We start from the raw sequence: 19,998 nt of genomic DNA, 5'->3' as shown, positions 1-19,998 counted from the left end.
AAGCAATGGGAAGCTGTGGCTATCACTTGGAAGAGATGCAGGAGCCTGGAGGGGCAGCAGGTATGGGGATCTAGGAGAGGGGTTAGATTTAGGACACATTTAAGAGCCATGTCTCTGAGTTTCCCAGAGGTGTGATGCAGGACTTGGGCTCTGGCTATACTTTCATGTAACTGAACCCTCACCATGGCCTGGGAAGTGGGGCCTGCCATGCCCATCTCACAAGCACACGGAGGCTCCTCAGGGCGGGAGGAAGACGTGCCAGGACCACATGGGCGAGAGGCAGAGCCGTGGCCGGGGGCAGCGCCTTCCTCTCCCGAGTGCCTGGAGCTTCCTTCTGATGGGTCGGCCCCGTGACAGGCGTCGGCAGCCCTTCCCCAGCAGGGCCTGCTCCCCCAAGGCCTGTCATCCCCGGATCTTCACCAGAGTGTGCGCGAGTTCAGTGAGGGCAGGATCTGCCTGCCTCAGATCAGCACTCACAGCGGCTCTGCAGAGCCAAGCCCACAGGTGTCGGAGGTGGGCCGTGGGAGGCCAGCCCGCTCTGCTTCGGGGCCAGTCTCTCTCAGTGCCCCACCCAGGACAACAGAGCCGGACCATGTGCCTCCAAAGGGTCGTTGCTGCGGTGACTCCATCAATAACATCCCTTTCCGCACCCGTGTCCTTGAAACACTCTGGGAGGGAAGGCAAGTGGGAACACTCACCTTGCTCTGCCTTCCCCACCCCCCCCAACTTGGGAGGAAGGGATTTCCCTCCCCTTCCACCTCGGCAATAGGAGACATTCAGCCAGAAAGAGGCTGGAGCCTGGGGGTGGCAGGAGCAGGACAGTCACACCTGCCCAAGCTACCAGGGAAAGAAGTGCGGGCTCCCCTGGGCGTTGAAGGGGAGCTGCAGACACTGTTGGAAAGGTCCTGCCTCCGGAGAGGCACAGAAACAGCGAGGGACGGGGCTGGCGGGAGAGGACGGCGACACCTTCACCCAGAGCTGCCCGTGTGCCAGGCTGTGCCCTGTGCTCTAGCAGATGGAAAACCCTGAGCCCCAGACAGGCTGAAACCAAGGCGGGGGGGTGCGGGGGGGGGGGCGCTGGGTCTAGGGGCAGGCAACACCTCACTAAGGGTGAGAGCCGCAGGGCCCATGCCTGAGCACCGCCTGCCCCCAGCACCTCACGGGATAAATCCTTTAAGCCCCAGGACCGCTTTTCAAAGTAGATGCTTAATCCCCACTTTCAAGTGAGGAGGCAGGGTGAAGAAAGGCTTGCAGCCTGCCCAAGGGACACGGAGTGGGACAGGCGGTGAACCTGTGCCCCCAGGGGATGTCTGGCAGCGGGGCATTCGTGTCCAGGGAAGCCTTCCCCACGGTGATGGGCGCACCAGAACGACCTAGGCCCTGGCCTCCCCGGCTCCATCCACATCTGCACATCCTGTCTCTCCAAGCTTCTCAGATGCCAGCTTCTCCAAAATGCCTAATTTCTCACCCCGGCCCTCCCCGAATCTAGGAGCCGCAGGCCTGAGCTCCTCAGAGCCCCTGCTGAGCTCTGTGGCCGCCCAGCCCCAGCCCCAGGCCTGGCCTAGGGCACACGGCCTTCAGAGGAGCACCCTGCAAGCCAAGGGCTTTATCCTCACTTGACAGGGCAGCTCAGAGAGATTAAGTGATTTGCCCATAGTCCCTTGTGTAGGATGTGGTAGAACCAAAACCTGAACGCTGTTCTGTCCGACCTGGAGACCTGCCCTGCCTTCCAACCTGCAGCCCCAGCTGCAGAGGGAACTTTCTAGAGCATAAATCAGACTGTCTTCCCACTGCTGAGAAGCCTTCCATATGCAACCCCCAGGCCCTCAGCAGGCCCTCAGGCCCTCCTCCTGCCCCGGCCCCAGGGATGTTCTCAGTATGGCCCTCAGGCCCTCCGGCCCTCCTCCTGCCCCGGCCCCAGGGATGTTCTCAGTATGGCCCTCAGGCCCTCAGGCCCTCTTCCTGCCCCGGCCCCAGGGATGTTCTCAGTATGGCCCCCAGGCCCTCCGGCCCTCCTCCTGCCCCAGCCCCAGGGACATTCTCAGTATGGCCCTCAGGCCCTCCGGCCCTCCTCCTGCCCCGGCCCCAGGGACGTTCTCAGTATGGCCCTCAGGCCCTCCGGCCCTCCTCCTGCCCCGGCCCCAGGGACGTTCTCAGTATGGCCCTCAGGCCCTCCTCCTGCCCTGGCCCCAGGGACATTCTCAGTATGGCCCTCAGGCCCTCCGGCCCTCCTCCTGCCCCGGCCCCAGGGACGTTCTCAGTATGGCCCTCAGGCCCTCCGGCCCTCCTCCTGCCCCGGCCCCAGGGACGTTCTCAGTATGGCCCTCAGGCCCTCCGGCCCTCCTCCTGCCCCAGCCCCAGGGACGTTCTCAGTATGGCCCCCAGGCCCTCCGGCCCTCCTCCTGCCCCGGCCCCAGGGATGTTCTCAGTATGGCCCTCAGGCCCTCCGGCCCTCCTCCTGCCCCGGCCCCAGGGATGTTCTCAGTATGGCCCTCAGGCCCTCCGGCCCTCCTCCTGCCCCGGCCCCAGGGATGTTCTCAGTATGGCCCTCAGGCCCTCAGGCCCTCCTCCTGCCCCGGCCCCAGGGACACTCTGCTCGGCCTGTCCTCACCCCTCACCTTGGTGCCTTTGGGAAAGTCCTTCCTTTTGCCTGGGACACATTCCCTCCCTCCCCCAGATGACCGCTTCTGACCAGTTACTTGAGATTCTGTTTGGGGGTCACCCCTCTAGGAAGCCCTCTTTGCTTCCACCCTTCCTGCCAGTCCATAGGTGGGACTAGGGGCCAGTCTGGGCCTCCACACCCCCCCTCGCAGCACCACCACTCTCACTGTAACTGCTGTCTGCTGGGTCTCCCTCACCAGACTGAGGGCCCCTCGAGGAGCCAGGGCCCATGCCTGAGTCACCTCCTTGTCCCGGGGGCCCTGCACAGTCCTAGCCCTGGATGAAGGCCTGAGAAATGTTTGCCAAACCCAAATGCTCTGGTGAGGGGCCTGTGCTTGGCCACTCTGGGCTTTGGGCTCTGCATCAGAACAGGCCAACAGGCCCAGGCCTTGCCTCCTGCCCACAGGCCAGTCTGGGTTGGGTCTGGGTCTGCGTTTGCCTCCATCCCTTAATTACATTCTAACAGCATCTGCACCTGGATGGTGCTCCAATATCCTCTCATTAGGAAGCCTGCACTTTAGCAGAAACAGGGCTCTGCCTTCTACCCTGCGCCCCCAAATTATATCTTCCTGGGGAATTCCAGGCCTGGCAGGGGCACCAGCAGCTGGCTGCCCCAGACTAGACCCCCAGCAGACCAGGAGCCCAGCCTACCCCATCCCCAGGGGCAGCCCTGCCTGGGAAAAGGGCGTGATCAGGACTGTGGGCTCCCACTTGCCCAGAGCTCTTCAGTGCCAGGACCTCTGCCAAACATCCCTAACTGACCATCTCCATGATGGGGTGCCAGGTGCATCAGCAGGTCCACCTGACAGGTGATGATGCTGAGGCTCAGAGAGGTCTCCCAACCTATGTGGTAGAGCAGGGACCTGACCCCCCTCCCTATCTCGGCCACTCCAACAGCAGGCCCCAAGGGGTCCTGGCCCCTTGGCCATATGCTCACTTGGCTGCCTCAGGGGCCCTCAGGGATCTCTGCTCTGCCCCTCCTTGCCAGGGACGGCACCCTGCCATGCTGGTCTCCTTACATTCCCCACCCAGTCTTCCTTCAGGCTCTATGGCACCTGTCAGGGCCCCAGGTCAACTGGTCCTTCTGAGTGTGCCCTCACTGCCCAGCTGGCCCAGCCACAGAAGTCCAGCCCTTGCATGCTGACTCCCAATACCATGTCCTTGCACTCACTTGCCTACCTGCTGACTCCTTTCAAACGTTAGGTGGGGTCTCCTCCACAAAACAGGACCGGCCCTTCCCTCCTGCGCTGCTCGGCCAGGGGCCAAACTGCTCTGAGCTGACAGGCAGCAGCAGCAGCTGGAAGGCACTGCACGGGCTGGCACTGGAAGGAACCTGACAGCGGCTTGGTGACGCCTCTCCTCTCCCACCGAGGAGGCTGAAGCGGACTGGACATGACTGGCCCTGGGCCTGTAGTAGTTAGCGGTGTCCACAGCACCCCGGGCCCCCTGCCCTGGCTACCAGGTTCCGCATTCTTCCCGTCCCATCAGAAGGTGGCTCAGAGGCACGCCGGTTCCAGGGCGGCCATCGGGCCTGCAAGCTCGCTCATTCATGCGCTCACTCCTCCCAGAAACCTTTGTGCTGAGCATCGCCTGCGTGCAGGCCCTGTGCCGAGGCCACGAGCAGAACCAGCTGGGCTGCCCACCCCGCATGGGGGCATCTTCAGCTGAGGCCAAGTCCAGTGCGAAGGCTGCTCACCGGGTGGACAGGCGCTATGTACGTGACAGACGGACACAGGGAGAGCTGAGACTGGCTGGCTCCTGGTGTCCCAGATGAGAGCAGAGCGGGGGGCTGGCCTGCCTTCTCAAAAAACAGGATGGGCACCCGCCCCACCCTGGTGCCTTGCCTGGTTCTGGCCCTGGAGCCCCCTGGCAGCTGCCTCCATTAGACGGGCGGGGGCCCGTGAGCACCCAGGCAGTCTGTGCAGGTGTGCTGGGACAAGCACCAAGAAAAGGGGCCACCAGCTCTGCTTTGCACCCTGCAGTTCCCTGGCTGGCCACTAGGAAGCACCATAAGCATGTCCACACCTCTCAGAGGCCCAGGTGGCCGGGACCAGAGGCCTGTACCACTTTCTGGCCACCTGAGTTTTCAATCCTCAGGCTCAAAGGCTGGAGATGTCTTTCCCTCGCCAGGGCTGCCAGATTTAGCGAAATAACATAGGACTGGTTATGAAATCCTGGTTAAATCTGGATTTCAGATAAACAACAGGTACTTCCTGAGTATAAACATGTCCAAATGTTGCATGGGTCATATTTATATTATACTGAAAGATTATTTCTTATCTGGAATCCAAATTTAAATGGTGTCCTATATTTTATCTGGAAGCCCTGTCCCTTCCTCCATGGGGACCCCAAAAGAAGCCACGGGGAATAGCCAGCTCACGTAGGTCCTAAGGGGGCCACGGCCTGTCCGTGACCAGGGACAAGTCTGTTTCTCCCTCCTCACAGGTGACCAGGCAGAGGAAGCCCAGGTGTGGGAGGGGCCAGTGGGGTGGCCTCAAGAGTGTGCCCACAGAAGTCGCTGGGAGGAGAAGTCAACAGGAACTCTGGGGCTGAGCTAACGGGCGCGCCTCTAAGGACGCAAGCAGCTCTCTGGCACCAGGCTGGTGCCCCTCCCCCATGCCCACCCCGTGCTGTGGAAGAGAGCACAAGGGCTCCCAAACCAGCTGTGCCTGCTGCCCTGCCCACACCTCTGTCCCCTCCCAGGAACAAAGGGGTGCTGCTGCTACTTCCCGGGGCCTTTGAGGATGAAGGGGCAGCCAGGGCCTGCACCCAGCAGGAACTCTGAGTGTCGAGAACCTTTTCCTCTCCCAACAGCCCTCGCCAAGGGCAGGTCTCCTCACTGGCTCCGACTGCGCTCTGTCCCCTCGCTGGGTGAACAAGCGTGTGGGTGCACATGGGGTCAGCACTGGGACGGGGCTGGGAACAGGAGCTCCGCCGGGAGCAGAGGGGTTCCAGGGCAGGGAGCAGCGCACAGGGTCTGCACTGTGACACGCGTGGGAGCTGCTGCTGGAGAGGCCTCGCTGCCCTCGGGCTGCATGCAGCAGCGGGACTCAGCCCGGCAGGCGCCCGGCCAGACCAGGGCCAGACCACAGGGCTGGCGCCTCCTCCCTGGGGCTGTGCTTGCCGCTTGGCATGAGGGGTGCAACATCACTTTGTGAAGTGGACGCCACACACAGTCCAGACATCATGTGCCTCCGGAGAGAAGTCCAATCCCCGTTCTGCTCCCCCGGCAGGCCTTCTCTGCTCCCTGCACGGTTAGACGTAAGCACACACATGTCCTCGGGAGCTCGCAAGCCAGTCCCAGAGGGCTGAGTCCCTCAGAAGCACATGCGCACGTCGAGAGGGAGCAGGCCTCCCGAGATCAGGACGGCTTACAGGCAGGCAGGCAGGCAGGGTTTGGGGGTGAGGAGCTCTCTGGAGGTGGGGGCTGGGAATGGCACCGAGGCAGAGGAAACAGCACACGTACCGGGCTCCCTGGTCACAGGGAGAGCAGCAGGCGGGTGGGGGCTGGGATGGAGCCACCCTGTGGAAGGCCCTGGAAGGCCCTGCAAGGCAGTGCTTCCGGCAAGGGAGGGTAAGGGCTCGATGTGGCTGCCGCACTATGTGCAGAGTGTGGGGAGGAGCCACGGGAGGTCCTGCGTGGGGGAGCGGCAGGGCCAGCAGTTCTAGAACTGTGGCCCCGGCTGTGGACTGAAGAGCAGGTGGGACAGGGTGGCCGGGGGGCGTGGCCCTGGCAGAGGTAAGAGGCCAGCCCGGGGCCTCAAGGGGCCCCAGGCTCCACGGCACCCCTGCCCCTGCCCCCCTTCCATTTATTTCTCCTTTGGGATCTTGGGTTTCAGGACTTGGTCAGACGGAGTTCAGATCTTGGCTGTGCCATTTCCTCACTATGGACATACCTCTTTGCTGCTCAGCCTCTGTTTCCTCACCTGCAAAGTGGGGACAACAGCAGCTGCATGGCTAAGGTGGTTTTCAGGATCTCGTGTTGGAGTCTGGGCACATGGTGACCCCAGTGACAACTGATAGTCACTAGGGGATAGTGTGTACATGTCTCATTTCAATCCTCATAAACAAGTCTACATTGAATACTAACATTTGTCCCATTACACAGAGAAGCAACTGAGGCCCCAGGACTTGAACCAAGAAGGGAGCTAGGGCCAGGTGCTACCTCTTGGCCTGGTGCTTGCTCTCTGTCCTGCACTACCCTCTGGAAGGCCCAAGGGTCTGCAGCGTGCGGGAACCCCCACTGCTGACATGTGAAGTGAGACCTGGGGTCTCCACAGGCTGCCTGGCCAGGCGGGCTGGAGGCCAGGCCAGGAGAAGGGCATGAAGCTGGCTCACTAACAGCCAAAGGAGTTGTTTATGGGGTGGGAGGCTTGTAAAAAATAATGGGCTGGATTTATTGTCCCCGCCTCAAGGGCCATCAGCCGCACAGGGCGAGGACAGGCCTCCTCCCACAGCACGTGAGCCTTCCTTCAGTGGGAGAGCTGTTTGTTCTCCCGCCCACCTGGTCCGCAGCAGGCAGGGTGGAGAACTTGCACACCACAGCCCCCCCCCCCCCCCCCAGCAGCTGGAAGGGCGGCCCTGAGGCAGGGGCATGGCCACACCAGTCCATCTCACTCGGAACAGGAAGTTCCCGGCCACACCCCCCAGGGCCTGGGACCCACAGCAGAGGACAGAGAGCCCTGGGACAGGGCAGGGGTGTTCTTGACCTTGCAGGAGCCATGCTGGGGCACCAGGACAAGGCCTGGCCCAGATACACCACATGGGAATCACATCCTGGGAGCCAAGGGGAGCTCACCCGCCAGGCGTATGGACAGGATCCCATGGACACGTGGCTGGGCAGCTGGGGAGGGGCTGGGGCTGCCCACAGGCTCGTCCACTCATCTGGAGGTGGGCTGGAGCAGAAGGAACTTTGTTACCAGAAATCTGTCCCCCATGCTGAGCACAGCTCCCCAGTGCAGCCCAGCTGGGCCTCCCTCCTACAGTGAGGAGGGCCTGAGACACCCCCAGTGCAGCTGGGCCTCCCTCCTACAGTGAGGAGGGCCTGAGACACCCCCAGTGCAGCTGGGCCTCCCTCCTACAGTGAGGAGGGCCTGAGACACCCCCAGTGCAGCTGGGCCTCCCTCCTACAGTGAGGAGGGCCTGAGACACTCCCCAGGGCAGCTGGGCCTCCCTCCTACAGTGAGGAGGGCCTGAGACACTCCCCAGGGCAGCTGGGCCTCCCTCCTACAGTGAGGAGGGCCTGAGACACCCCCAGAGCAGCTGGGCCTCCCTCCTACAGTGAGGAGGGCCTGAGACACCCCCAGTGCAGCTGGGCCTCCCTCCTACAGTGAGGAGGGCCTGAGACACCCCCAGTGCAGCTGGGCCTCCCTCCTACAGTGAGGAGGGCCTGAGACACCCCCAGTGCAGCTGGGCCTCCCTCCTACAGTGAGGAGGGCCTGAGACACCCCCAGAGCAGCTGGGCCTCCCTCCTACAGTGAGGAGGGCCTGAGACACCCCCAGTGCAGCTGGGCCTCCCTCCTACAGTGAGGAGGGCCTGAGACACCCCCAGAGCAGCTGGGCCTCCCTCCTACAGTGAGGAGGGCCTGAGACACCCCCAGTGCAGCTGGGCCTCCCTCCTACAGTGAGGAGGGCCTGAGACGCTCCCAGGGCAGCTGGGCCTCCCTCCTTTAGTGAGGAGGGCCTGAGACGCTCCCCAGGGCAGCTGCAACACCCTGGGGGTCAGCAGTGTAAAAGCATTTGCGAGCTGCGGGGGGGGGGGGGGGCGCTGTTGGGGGCACCTACTGGCTGAGACAGGGAGGGGCCAGGGCGGTGCCCAGTCTGCCTGCAGGTCAAGGGCAGGTGAGGGAGGAAGCAGCAGGATGGAACACAAAGTCCAGAGGAAAGTCAAAGACCAGCCTAGAGGAATGTGGGGAGGGACCAGGACAAGGTGTGGGTCGGGGCAGAGAGGGCAGCACCCCGGAGGCTGCTCCTGTGGCAGGAACCACTGGCTCTCTGCCCTGACCCACCCCAGGGGTCTGTGCCCAAAAACTCCCCAGTGCCCTTTGCCAAGGAGCCCCCCAAGTCAGTCCTGAGGTGGTGTGGGCTCTGAGTAGTGGGCTCGTCCCAAGGGCAGGGTGCTTGCAGAGGCTGGCACAGCGGGTGCCATGCGGGAGTCTGGGCGCTCGCAGCGGCTAGCGCAGTGGGTGCAGTTAGGGAGTCTGAGCGCTCGCTGCGGCTGGCCCAGGGGGTGCGGTGTGGGAGTCTGGGTGCTCGCAGCGGCTTGGAAGTCCACCACTCAGCAGCACGCTGTCCTCTCTGCTGACCGAGTGGGCCAGTGGGTGCTCTGTCCCGCAGCCCATGATCCCTCTGCTAGATCCTCTACACGCTGTCCGCTCAGCGGTCAGCACCTGCCTTCCTGTCTGCCTCCCCTGCAGTCTGTGGGCTCTAGGAGTGTGCCCGGGCACAAAGGTGGGGTTCTGAGTGCTGCCCCCCTCCCCAAGTGGATGGAGGAGCCCAGCCCTCTTCCCAAGCCTGGTCACATGTCACTGAAGAGCAGTGCAGATGGCGGAATGCTGCTGTCCCAAGCCCAGGACACACGCAGGGAGATCAGAAATGTCATTTAAGTACCCCACGCCCCTGACCCCCACCAAGCCCCAGAGGCCTGCGCTTTTCCTCACACCAGTCAACTCCCGGCAACCTACTCAGGCCCTTGGCTGGGGCCAGGCCGAAGCCGGCTGACCAGGCAAGGAGGTGGGCACCCGTGCTTCGTACAAGCTGTCCCCGGACACCTGTGTGTCCGGTCTCTGAGCAAGAGTGCTGAGTGGGACCCACATTTTCAGCCTCATGAGCAGTAGAGACTGGCTGGTCCCTCTCTGAGCTTCTAGGCTCCCCTCCCGGGCTCCTCACTCTGAAGAAAACATGGCCCCACCTTGTCCAGGGCTGACCAGCACTGAAATATTCCGCACCCACATGACCCACTAAAAGGCTCTCCAAAGCGTAAACCTGAGGCCTGAAGAGGTCCTGCCTGTCCTGCCTGCCCTGCCTCTCGCCTCCCCCTCAACTGCCCTCACCTGCATCCACACTGCTCGTGACCCCGAGGGCTGCCGGGGCCACCCCAGCAGGCTGCTTCATCTCCCTGTCCGGCCCAAGGTGGGCAGTGATCTCCCAAATGCGCATCACATCCCACGCCCAGGACAGAGGGTGCCCGGTCACTTTCACAGCCAAGTCCCAACACGCTGCTCTCCAGCTTCCTGACTCTCAGTCCCACCAGTTCTGGGTCCAGCCTCAGGCTCCAGGCTCACTCCACTCTCTCCAAAGGGCAAGGGGCTGCTGGCCCTGCTCCCGATGCCGTCCCAGAACTTGGGCCCGGACAGGACGAGGGGCTCCGCATGTGTCCCCGCGCCTCTGTCTGCGGCTTCTGCCTCTGCCCAGAGCCCTAGTCCAAGTTGGTTTTCAAGGTCAGCTGACTTCAGTCTATTACTTTCAACCAAGGTCTGCTTCCTGCTGGACTGGCTGGCGTCTCATCCTTTCCTTCCCATCACAACACCCAGTTCCCCAAAGCTCCAGGCCACACTGGCCCCTCTGCCCACTGCCTGCCTGCCCACGCCCCACCAGCTGCCAACCTCAGAGGTCACCTGCTCTCAGAGGCTTCCTGGACCCCTCTCCACAGCCCAAGGCTTCCAGCCCCCAGGCAGAACCAAATTCCCTCCGACCTGAACAGGCTGCTGGCTGAGCCCCTCAGCCCTGCAGCTCAGGGCCCATGCTGACCACACAGCACGCCGCACCACGCCATGCCATGCGCCACGCTACAGGGCACAGATATGTTTTTAAAAAAGGCAGGCACACGAGGAAGAAAAAGCGTGAAGGTGCTGGCTCCTTGGTAGCCCGTCCTCTCTGGGACAGGAGAGGGCCCCGGGCACATGGCCACGCTGCGGGCAGTGGAGACTGGGCCTGGCCTGGCTGCCGAGGCTGTGGCCGAGGAGGGCCTGTTATGCTCGCTGTGTCAGAGGCGGAGCGGGAGGCAGTGTGGGTTGTGCTGGGGCCAGACCAGTGCTTGGAAGCCCTGAGCCGAGGGAGACCAGCCACAGATCCCTGGAGCTCTGGGCCTCCTCCCACCCAGCGCTGGGACCGAGGAACAGCGTGTGTCCCCAAATCAAGCCTGAGTTCTGAAGATGCTGCCTACGGAGTCACTACCCCAGGGCAGCCACTGCACCTGACCGCGTCAAGGCAATTCCCTGAAAGGATCCCTCTCTCGCCTGGGAGGGGTTACTGGTGCCAATTTACAGACAAGGAGCCCCAGAGAGGAGGAATGACTGCAGAGGCCACATGGACAGGGGAGGTGGAGAATGGCGGGAACATAAAACTCCCAGCCCCCGCCTGGCCAGAGCCTTGGGCTGGTGTTCTGCTGGCTCCTGGGAAGCGGGCCACTCTGAAGGGCTGAGCCCTGTGGCCCTATTGCTTTGCCAGGAGCCTGCACTGACCCTGGCTGACCTCTCTTATGTATCCAGCCACCTCTAATCAAAACTAGCCTGCGTGCTTCTCCTCCTGCTCAGGGGAGGCTCCAAAGAGCTGACAGACATTATAAAGAGTCAGGTGACATGAGGAATCTGAATTGCCTAATAGCTCAGACTATCAGCCTCCGGGGAGCCATAGGGATCAGAAGCCACTTAGGTGCAAAACAAGCTGGGGCTTAGCACCCTGGACCCGCCCTGATTTTGAGCTCCGAGGGTCATTAATGTGGCTGAGACGCTATCACAGCAACTGTGGGCAATCGTCACTGCGGACAAGACTCAGGAGGGGCAGCTTGCCCGCTCCTCCAGGCCCATCCCCACCTGCAGGCACTGGGAACAGTCAGCCCACATCCCGTGCACGCAGGCCCTGGGGACCCCGGAAAGCTACCCCTTGTCCTTCCTGAGACATCCAGGATGCCTGCTGTAGTTTAGATCAATTCATTGTCCAGATTTAAAAATTAGGAGATTGACACAAAAATCCTAATGAGGGAAGAGACATCTGTAATACTTCCAACAATAAAGATTTTAAAAAAATCAACATGCTAGTTAATGTAGATTGGGGTTGAGGCCTCCAAATCTGTATTCTGGTTAAATCTTGAGCTGTGGCTTCAAGTAAAAATCTGGACCTGGCCACCCAGGGCCTTTGGGTGCGAGGCAGGTGGGCCCATGGCTTCACGGCACGCTTGGTTTGCGACCCAGCCCCTGACATGTCCGGTTCCCCTAGGAGTCCTCTACTCTCCCCCCTCCAGCACATTCCCCACCTCTGCTTCACCAGCTTCCCAGGCTGCCCTCTGCACGAAATGCAAACTCCTGCCTGGCCCAGCAGCCTCACAGGGTCTGGCCCCTGCTAAGCTCCCCTCATCCCTTCCACCCTTCCACCCTTCCTTCTGCTATTCACACCAGCCTGGCCCATCCCCACCTCAGGGCCTTTGCACACACCCTGCCTGGCACGCTCCTGACTCCTCCCGCGGCTGCTCTTGCCAGTCGGTTGGTTTCAGCTCACATGTGGCTTCCTCAGAGAGGCCTTCAGTGCCTGCCTGTCTCTATCTCTCCACCCTGTTTCGTTCCTTACCATCCCCATCGCAGCACAGCTAGTGAGCTGGGCTGGAAGCCCGACTCTGCCAGTTTCCTGTGGTGCGGCCTGGGGCAGTTCCCTTGGACTTCCTCCCCTGTCACAGAGTCACACTGTCTCCACTTCACCTGTCTGCTGTGAGGATCCCACAGCAGCCATCTCATCACACCCCACCCCACCCCACCGCCCTGGCTGATGCTGAGGTCTGCCTTGTAACAGCCCCGGTACAGCGATGCTTACCGGCCAAGCCTGGACCCGCCAGTCCATCGAGCTGGCTGTCCCTCCCAGAGCCCACCTCCACTTCACCTGGAGTCCTGCCCATGGGAAAGCCCTTCCTCAAAGGGACAGCCAGGCACACAGCCCTGCTGCAGAAGGGGTCGGGCCGCCCTGGCCTCAGGGAGCTGACAGCCGGCCCAGAACAGTGGCCCATAAACCCCTCCTGATGAAAGCAGGACCCCCTCCCACCACCAGCACTCACTCTCTTGTCCAGAAATCTGTTTCTCATAAAACTCGATTTGGGCTCAGGGTCCTCATCCGGGGCAGCCTGACCCCAGAGCCCACAGCTGCGAGGTCTCCGACAGGGCACACTGAGCTGCTGCACAGGCTGGGGGTCTAGACAATGCTGCCACGGGCGTGCCGTCCAAGGAGCCGCGAGGCTTGGCCTCTGTGTTCTCCTGGGGACCGGCAGTGCCAGGGATTGTCGGGCCCTCCTGTCTTTGCGGGAACTGCCTCAACAGACATGAGTTCTAAGGAGTTCCGTAAAGTAGTTCTAAGTAGTTACTCTGGGGGTTGTACTCTTTAACTGCTTTCTTCTTTCTCAAGAACTGCTTTCAAATAAAAATCATGCCCAAGGCCCTGTCAGCTTCAGTATCCACTGGGCACTTTCACCCAGGATCTGGTTCCATCATCCTCTAAAGACCCTGCAGGTAACACCATGTGCCCATTTTGTGGACGAGGAAGCTAAGGGTCTGAGCCTGACAGGAGGCCGCCAGGCTCCTCCAGGCCCTGCTGTGGGGCTGCCCTGTCCTCCCTGCACAGCGACTGCAACCACATAGGACGGCCAGGCCCCAGGGCGCCGGCCTTGCCTTGCCCTCAGCACGGAGGCCATGCCTGTGCCAATGCTGCCCCTCGGGCTGGAGCGCAGGCTCCGCTCTCCAGCCACTCCGCCCCCCTCATGGCCTGCTGCTTGGTGCCCAAACTCTGGCCGCCACTGCCCTGACACCAAGGACCTTCACGCTGGGATGGGCCGGAGGCCGGGCTCTGTCCCCAGGCTACCTATGCAGCTCAGCTGGCCTGGAGTCTTCCCCGGTTCCTGGGTCCCTCTGCCTGGCCCCAGGCTGGCTGGTCACCCCACCTGACCTCCAGGGGGCAGCAGGCTCCAGAACACCAAGACTGTCCCAGAGCTGGTGACCTGGTGAACACACAGCAAACAGTCCTCGGTGTTGCCAGACTCTGAGACAAAGACACTGTCACTCAGCCTGGTCAGGCCTCAAGTGCCACCCTGGGGAAGGGGACATGGAGAATGGAGCTCACTCTTTCTGGCCACAGCCAGTCCCCAGCCCAGAAAGGAAAACAGCTTCTCTGGTCATATGTGCCCATGAGTGGCCCGATCTTGTCTCCAAATAAAAACACCAGAAACACCAACAACTCTGGGAGCAGGTGGAGGGAAGGCGCTGGGAGGAGTCCCACCAAGAACCAGCACCAGACACAAAGCAGCCATTCAGGCCACCACAAAATTCCCCGGCTGACCCGAGGCCCCTGCTGCTGTGCGTGGGCAGGCCTGGGCAGCAGGGCACTCACCGTTGGAGCGGTGGATGCAGGTGTGCTGGTTGTCGCTGAGGAAAAAGCCACTGTGGCACTGACACTCGTAGCTGCCCATGGCGTTGACACAGATCTGCTGGCAGCCACCATTGTTGTCCTGGCACTCGTCCACGTCTGCAGAGGAGGGAGAGAGGGGAGATGTCACACCTGGAGTTGGGCACGAGGGGCAACAGTTACCCAGACTGCACGGGGGGGGGGCTCCCCCATGGGCTTCTTGAGCTACCCCACGCGCTCTGCCCCACGGCGGCGCTCTGCCCCACGGCGGCGCTCTGCCCCACGGCCGCGCTCTCGCCCACGGCCGCGCTCTCGCCCACGGCCGCGCTCTGCCCCACGGCCGCGCTCTGCCCCACGGCCGCGCTCTGCCCCACGGCGGCGCTCTCCCCCACGGCGGCGCTCTGCCCCACGGCCGCGCTCTGCCCCACGGCCGCGCTCTGCCCCACGGCGGCGCTCTCCCCCACGGCGGCGCTCTGCGGGCACACTCCACAACAATGCCCCACGGAGTCACTCCACAGAGGGAGGCAGTCACCATGGCTGTCGTCTGGCTGACGCCGACTCTCCTGTGTGCCCGGCATCGTACCTATATTAGCCCAGAGGCTCCTCACAGCACCCTGTCAGTCCAGGCCGGGTGTCAGCCCATTTAACAGAAAGGAAATGGAGGCACAGAGAGGCAAAGCCACCTGGCCAAAGTTCCGCAGAGCAGGAGTGAAACCTGGTGGTCTGACTCCCAGACCTGGGCTCTCACTGATGTCGCTGCCCCCATCCCAGAAGACTGTGTGGCCCACACCGTCTACCCCCAACATACAGAGCCTCACCAACCGAATTCCCCTGCCCCTTCCCGTCACCTCAGATTTACAAGCAGCAGCACAAGGCCCTGCAGCTAGGAAGGGGCCGGAGGCCACGGTGGCCTGCTACCCCCCTTCCCTGCTGCCCAGGCTTTCGGCCTTGCAAACTGGTGTCAAAAGCCCAGAGAATGGGCAGGCTTTGAAAAGGCCCTGACCCCTGCTGCCGAGACTGAGCAGAGGCTGCCAAGCGGTCTTTCCCACTCTCCGGGAGACCAGACCTCAGGGCGACACTCATTTCTGCCTGGAGGCTGCTGGCACAGAGGGCGCTGCTGGCTGAGAAGAGCCTTCATGGGGTTCTGGTCTTGAGCAGAACAGCGTGTTTCAATTACCAAAGTCATACCCCCCACTGTCAGTTTGTTTAATGAAAGAGGGCTTCTTGAACCTTAATGCGCCATGTCTGTATTGTCGTTCTAATAGGCAGATAGACGGAACCACAATGGCAACATGAGCTACCGGCTGCGTCTAGGTGATACCCCAACCCCCAACACACACATGCACCCACATACACATGCACACGCACGCACATGCAAGCATGCACGCTCACACACAATGCATACTCACGTGCACACATGTGCCTACACACGCACACGCACACGCACACACACACACACTCATACCCCCTTTGGCATTACTCCTGACATCTTAGGGACATGAAGAGGTAAAGAACCCGGCAGTGAACGGGGAGGTCTCTGCTCTCGCACTGAGCTGTTCAGCTGGGTCCTCCTCGGACTCTGGGAGAACCAACCGCTTCCCCAGCCGAGACCCCAGGCTACCTTTGAGGCGACAGCCAGGCAGGCATTACTCTCCGGCAAGCTCAAACGTCGGCCGTGTGGGAGCCGGGGGAGGCAGGGCTCTGAACTCCGACATGTCAGCTGTGCGGGAGCCGGGGGAGCCGGAGCTCTGAACTCTGAAAGCCGCCACAGTCACAGCTGAGATGCTGAAGGTGGCTCTTGCTGGGAGAAGCCCGAGTGGGAAGGACAGGGAGGGATTGTTCTGAAAACCTTTCTCTACTCAACCAAGTCTTACTGATGGCTCCCTGAAGGCCCAGTGCCAGTGTGGCCTTTACCGGGGCACCTCCCCTCCGCACTCCAGTGTGCCTGCCTCTGGGGGCCTGCCCCGGCCATGAACAGCCCTATCCAGCAGCATGTCCGGTCCATCCCAGTGACAACAACACAAAGCTAACATTCCCCGAGTGTTCACATGTGCCAGGAACAGGGCCTCACGAACATCAACTCACTTGACCTTGCAGCAACCCGGGTGACAGGCTGTTACCGCCTTCACTGCCCAGATGGGACACGGAGGACAGAGAGCTCAGGGCACCCGAGCAAAGTCACACAGCCGCCCAGAATGAAGGCTCTGCAGGCTGAAGCCAGATGCCAAGGCAGAGGCAGAGCCAGCCTGCCAGGCGCAGCGAACGTGTGCCAGTGGATGCACGGCTCGCCCGGGCTCTGCCGGGGAGACCTCGCAGAGGCACCGATGCCGTGCGCGGGCACACACAACACAGATCTGAGCCCAGACTCCTCCAGGCCACATTCTTCGCTGTTCTTCCCATGGTTCAGATTCTTTGCTCTGCACCTGTTTCCCCAGCCCCAGTCAAGATCCAGTGGGTGAAACAAGCAACAGATACAGGCCCTCAAATGCTGGACTCATGGTGTGGAAATGCTGCTTCTACCCTGACCCAGGAGCGGCTCCCCGGCGCCACCCTCCCCTCACTGGAAGCCAGGCCCCAAAGGCAGGTGCGGCCAGTCCTCTCAAGCCCTCAGTGAGCTGGCAGAGGGGCTGGGTCTGGGGACAGGGCTGCTACAAGAGCAGGGAGCAGCGACTCACCAACACTGAGGAAGAATCTGAAACAAATACCAGCCTGTAAACATTTCTCTTACCCACTCCCAAATGACAGAGCCCCAAGACGAGCAGGAGGGAAGAGGGGTGCCCCCTCCATGCCCTTTTCCCACTGTGGTTCAAACACAGGCCTCCCCCCACAACTTGAGCAGGAAGTCACAGTTGCAGAATCCCTTTGGGTGGTTTGCGGTCCTTACCAACTTTCTAGGGGCTGGACTGAGGGCCTGAGGCCCACCTCATGCCCCCGTGTCCCCTGCTCTCCAAATGGGACCCACAGCAAGGTCTTCAGAGTGCCCGCAAGCCCAGGACACACTGAGCTCACCTCCCCAGGCCCAGCACAGCACTGTGGGAAACACTTAGCTCCTTGGAGCTAAGGAGACCGAGGGGCACAGGCCCAGCACACTCTGTTCCTAGGTGCCCCCAGGACTTGGCACATTCTGTTATGAGAGGTGCCCCAGGACAAGGAGGGAGCCTACAACTGGGAGCCCAGCGACCTGAGTTCTGCCCCGGCCTTGTCCCCAGGAGGAACTGCAGACTGTCCTCAGGAAGCCCCTCAGGGTCCTCTTCCTGGTCTCCCGTGGAACTGGCTGTCCACGCACGGACGGGCCCTGTGTGGGAAGCCCACCCCACCACTAAGCCCCAGAGATGAGCCTCAGGCTGGCTGGGTGGGGCTGGCAGTCTTCTTGCATAAATAGTAGCACCCACAGCTGTCACACCTAACTGATGGCCTGCTCCCAGCTCAGACGCTCGTACAGCATCTTCACGAATCTGCCCAGCAGCCTGCACCAGGGCCCCGCTCTCAGCTTTCCACTGCTCAGATGGGAAACTGAGGCCGACAGAGGAGGAGACCTGCCCAGTGAGCAGGGTCCAAAGCCCCATCTCTCTTCTGTGACTTGGCTTCTCTGGACGAGGACGCATGGCTGTGAGAGGAAGTCCGCTGGTGTCTGCTCACAAACCTGCGCCCCCCACGCTCCTCTCCAGAATCCAGCACCAAACCCCTCCTCTCTGAAGTCTTCCTGGTGCCCAGAAGAATTTGCTTGTCCCTGGCTCTCAGACCAGATGTGCCTTCGTTCATGACTTCCTTCCTCTGCTCTGGACCTTGGGCTTGGCTGTCCTATCTCTACTCTGGGCTGAGGACAGACCAGAGTCTTCTTTATATTCCCTCACCCAGCAGAGAGGGTCAGGCTGAGTGGGTGCTCTGGAGCCAGCAGGAGAAACTGAATGGCACACGTGTGCTTGCACTCTGCAGTGACAGGGAGCTCACTACCACGCAAGGCCAGTGCACTGGAGCACAGCACTGTCCTGGTTCCTTTTGGGGACACGGTGGGGGGAGGGCATTCAAGGCTCTCTGCAGCTTGCCCACCATGTGCCTATTTCCAGTCCATGAGCCACGATCCTGGAGTGGGCTCGGGGTGGGGTAAGGATGGTGCTCTGAAACCCACTGGCAGTGCGAGGCCCTTTATCTTTATTTATGGCCACAGGGGAGTTTTCCCAGAAGGTAGGGAGATCCTTGGCACAGGGACTTAGCTATAAAGCAGAGAGGAGGCCCCGTGGGTTCTGGGACAACTCTAGGAGGCTCCTCTCAGGGATCCCTATTAGTTGGCAACAAAAGAAATGAGGACAGAGTGTGGAGAAAGGCCCCAGGGCCCCGCTCTGTCAGGGTCCTGCACGAGGCTCTGCCTGGGCTGCCGGGCAGCCAGGTCTCCCTGCCTGCAGCCTCCCTGGCCAAATGTGCTCCCTTTACTCACAAATGCATCTCTGGGGCACCAGGACTGATGGCGAGTGGTGGGGGTAGCAGATGAGGGTGCTGGGAAGGGAGAGGAAGCTGAATTGTAGCTGGTTCCTGACCTGGGGGCCTTCGGCTGGTGGAGCTGGGTGACACCCTTAGAAACAGATGGTTCCAGCGTGGTCTGCGACGAAAGACAGATGGCCTGTGCTCCTTGGGGTTGCTGCCCAGCCCAAGGCCCAGGCCTGGTGCACAGTGGGCACTCTTCACTGGGCCGCAGCTGAGGGAGCAAAGGGGAGGGAGACTACGGCACCAAGGAGCACAGAAGAGGGACCTCACTTCAGCTCTGCTCTGCTCCCACCCGGGCCTGAGAACCGACTTGTCTGCAAAGCACCCCCTCTGCCCTCCCAGACCCAAGCAGTCACCACAGATACTGCTGTCTCCTCACCACCGTCCATTCGTCTCACCTCCACTCCCGCGGCACAGCCCCGGCTGGGGCGAAGGTCTCTCCAGCAGCCACAGTCTACCTGCTTCTCCTGGGCCCCAGCATCCAGCCTTTCCTTCCCAGTCCCAGGGGCTACTGTGATGGCTCTAGCCAGAATGGACACAGTGCCTTGGCACCAAAGGTCAAGTCCAAACGGGGTCTCTGGGGCCAGGTTTCCCCACTTCCCTCTGCAACACCCACCGGAGCACAGGTCTGGATGCTGGGGTGGGGCGCAGCCCTCAGCTGGGACTCCTGCCCATCTCTGCTCAGCGTGTCCACCACTCAGACACTGGCCGCCCCACTCTGCCAGGCACTGAGGGCTGTGTCAGGGATGGGCCCAGGTGCTGTGAAGGAGACGGTTGTTTTCCAGCAAGGAGGGTGCACAGAGCCGACACCAACGGGCTGCAGGCTGAGCTGTTTCCCAAAGGCCTCTGCAGGCCGCACTGCGGTTTGCCCATGAGCTCTGCTTTCTGGCCCAAGGTGCTGGTGTTTGTTTTTATTAATAGCTGGCTGTTGGTCCTACTTCGGACCAAGAATCCAGGTTTGCAGTTACTTATAATAACTAAAAATTACTTCTGGATCCAGCTTTGGTTGCTTTGTGTTTCCCAGGGACCTTTCATGATCTGAAACAGAGATGCTGTGTTCTGCCCAGGCCCCACCCATGTTTCCTGGCTACTAAGAGCCTACTGTGTGTCAGGCTCTGTGCCTGGCTCTGGCACCCCAGCTCCCACCGAGGGCCCAGGAGCAAAGGCAGAGGCACTGGGCCATCTTAGGAACCAAACAACCTCCAATCTGAGAGCTGCCTGCTGGTCCCTGGGGGCTGAGGCCCGAGCCCTCCCCTGGCTCCTTTCAGAAGGGAGGCTTAGGCAGAAAAGCCTCTTGGCTATTGAGCGGCTCTTGCAAAATTGCATTTGATGAGTTAAGTGTAAATAAATGAGAACCAGATGGATTAGATTTTGGGTAAAATACACATGGGTCTTAAGAGCTTTGGGGCCTGGATTCCGCCAGATCCAGGCCACTCCCTGAGCTGTCAGAGGTGCGGCAGAGGCAGGAGGGATGAT

General features: G+C 61.4%; 1 protein-coding gene across 1 annotated transcript in view; it reads right to left on the bottom strand.

Annotated features, from left to right (window-relative positions):
- The window catches only part of SCUBE1 (signal peptide, CUB domain and EGF like domain containing 1), a 119,661-nt gene that overhangs the window by 58,407 nt on the left and 41,256 nt on the right, over positions 1-19,998 (bottom strand). The window contains exon 4 of the mRNA XM_036250757.1: positions 14,026-14,160. Within this exon, the coding sequence (XP_036106650.1) occupies positions 14,026-14,160 (135 nt within the window). The remainder of the gene's footprint in view (positions 1-14,025; positions 14,161-19,998) is intronic.

Source organism: Molossus molossus, unplaced genomic scaffold (genome assembly GCF_014108415.1).
Source record: "Molossus molossus isolate mMolMol1 unplaced genomic scaffold, mMolMol1.p scaffold_m16_p_10, whole genome shotgun sequence".
NCBI classification, from domain to species: Eukaryota; Metazoa; Chordata; class Mammalia; order Chiroptera; family Molossidae; genus Molossus; species Molossus molossus.
Note: the sequence above shows the minus strand (reverse complement) of the source record. Positions and strands in the feature narration are given on the sequence as shown.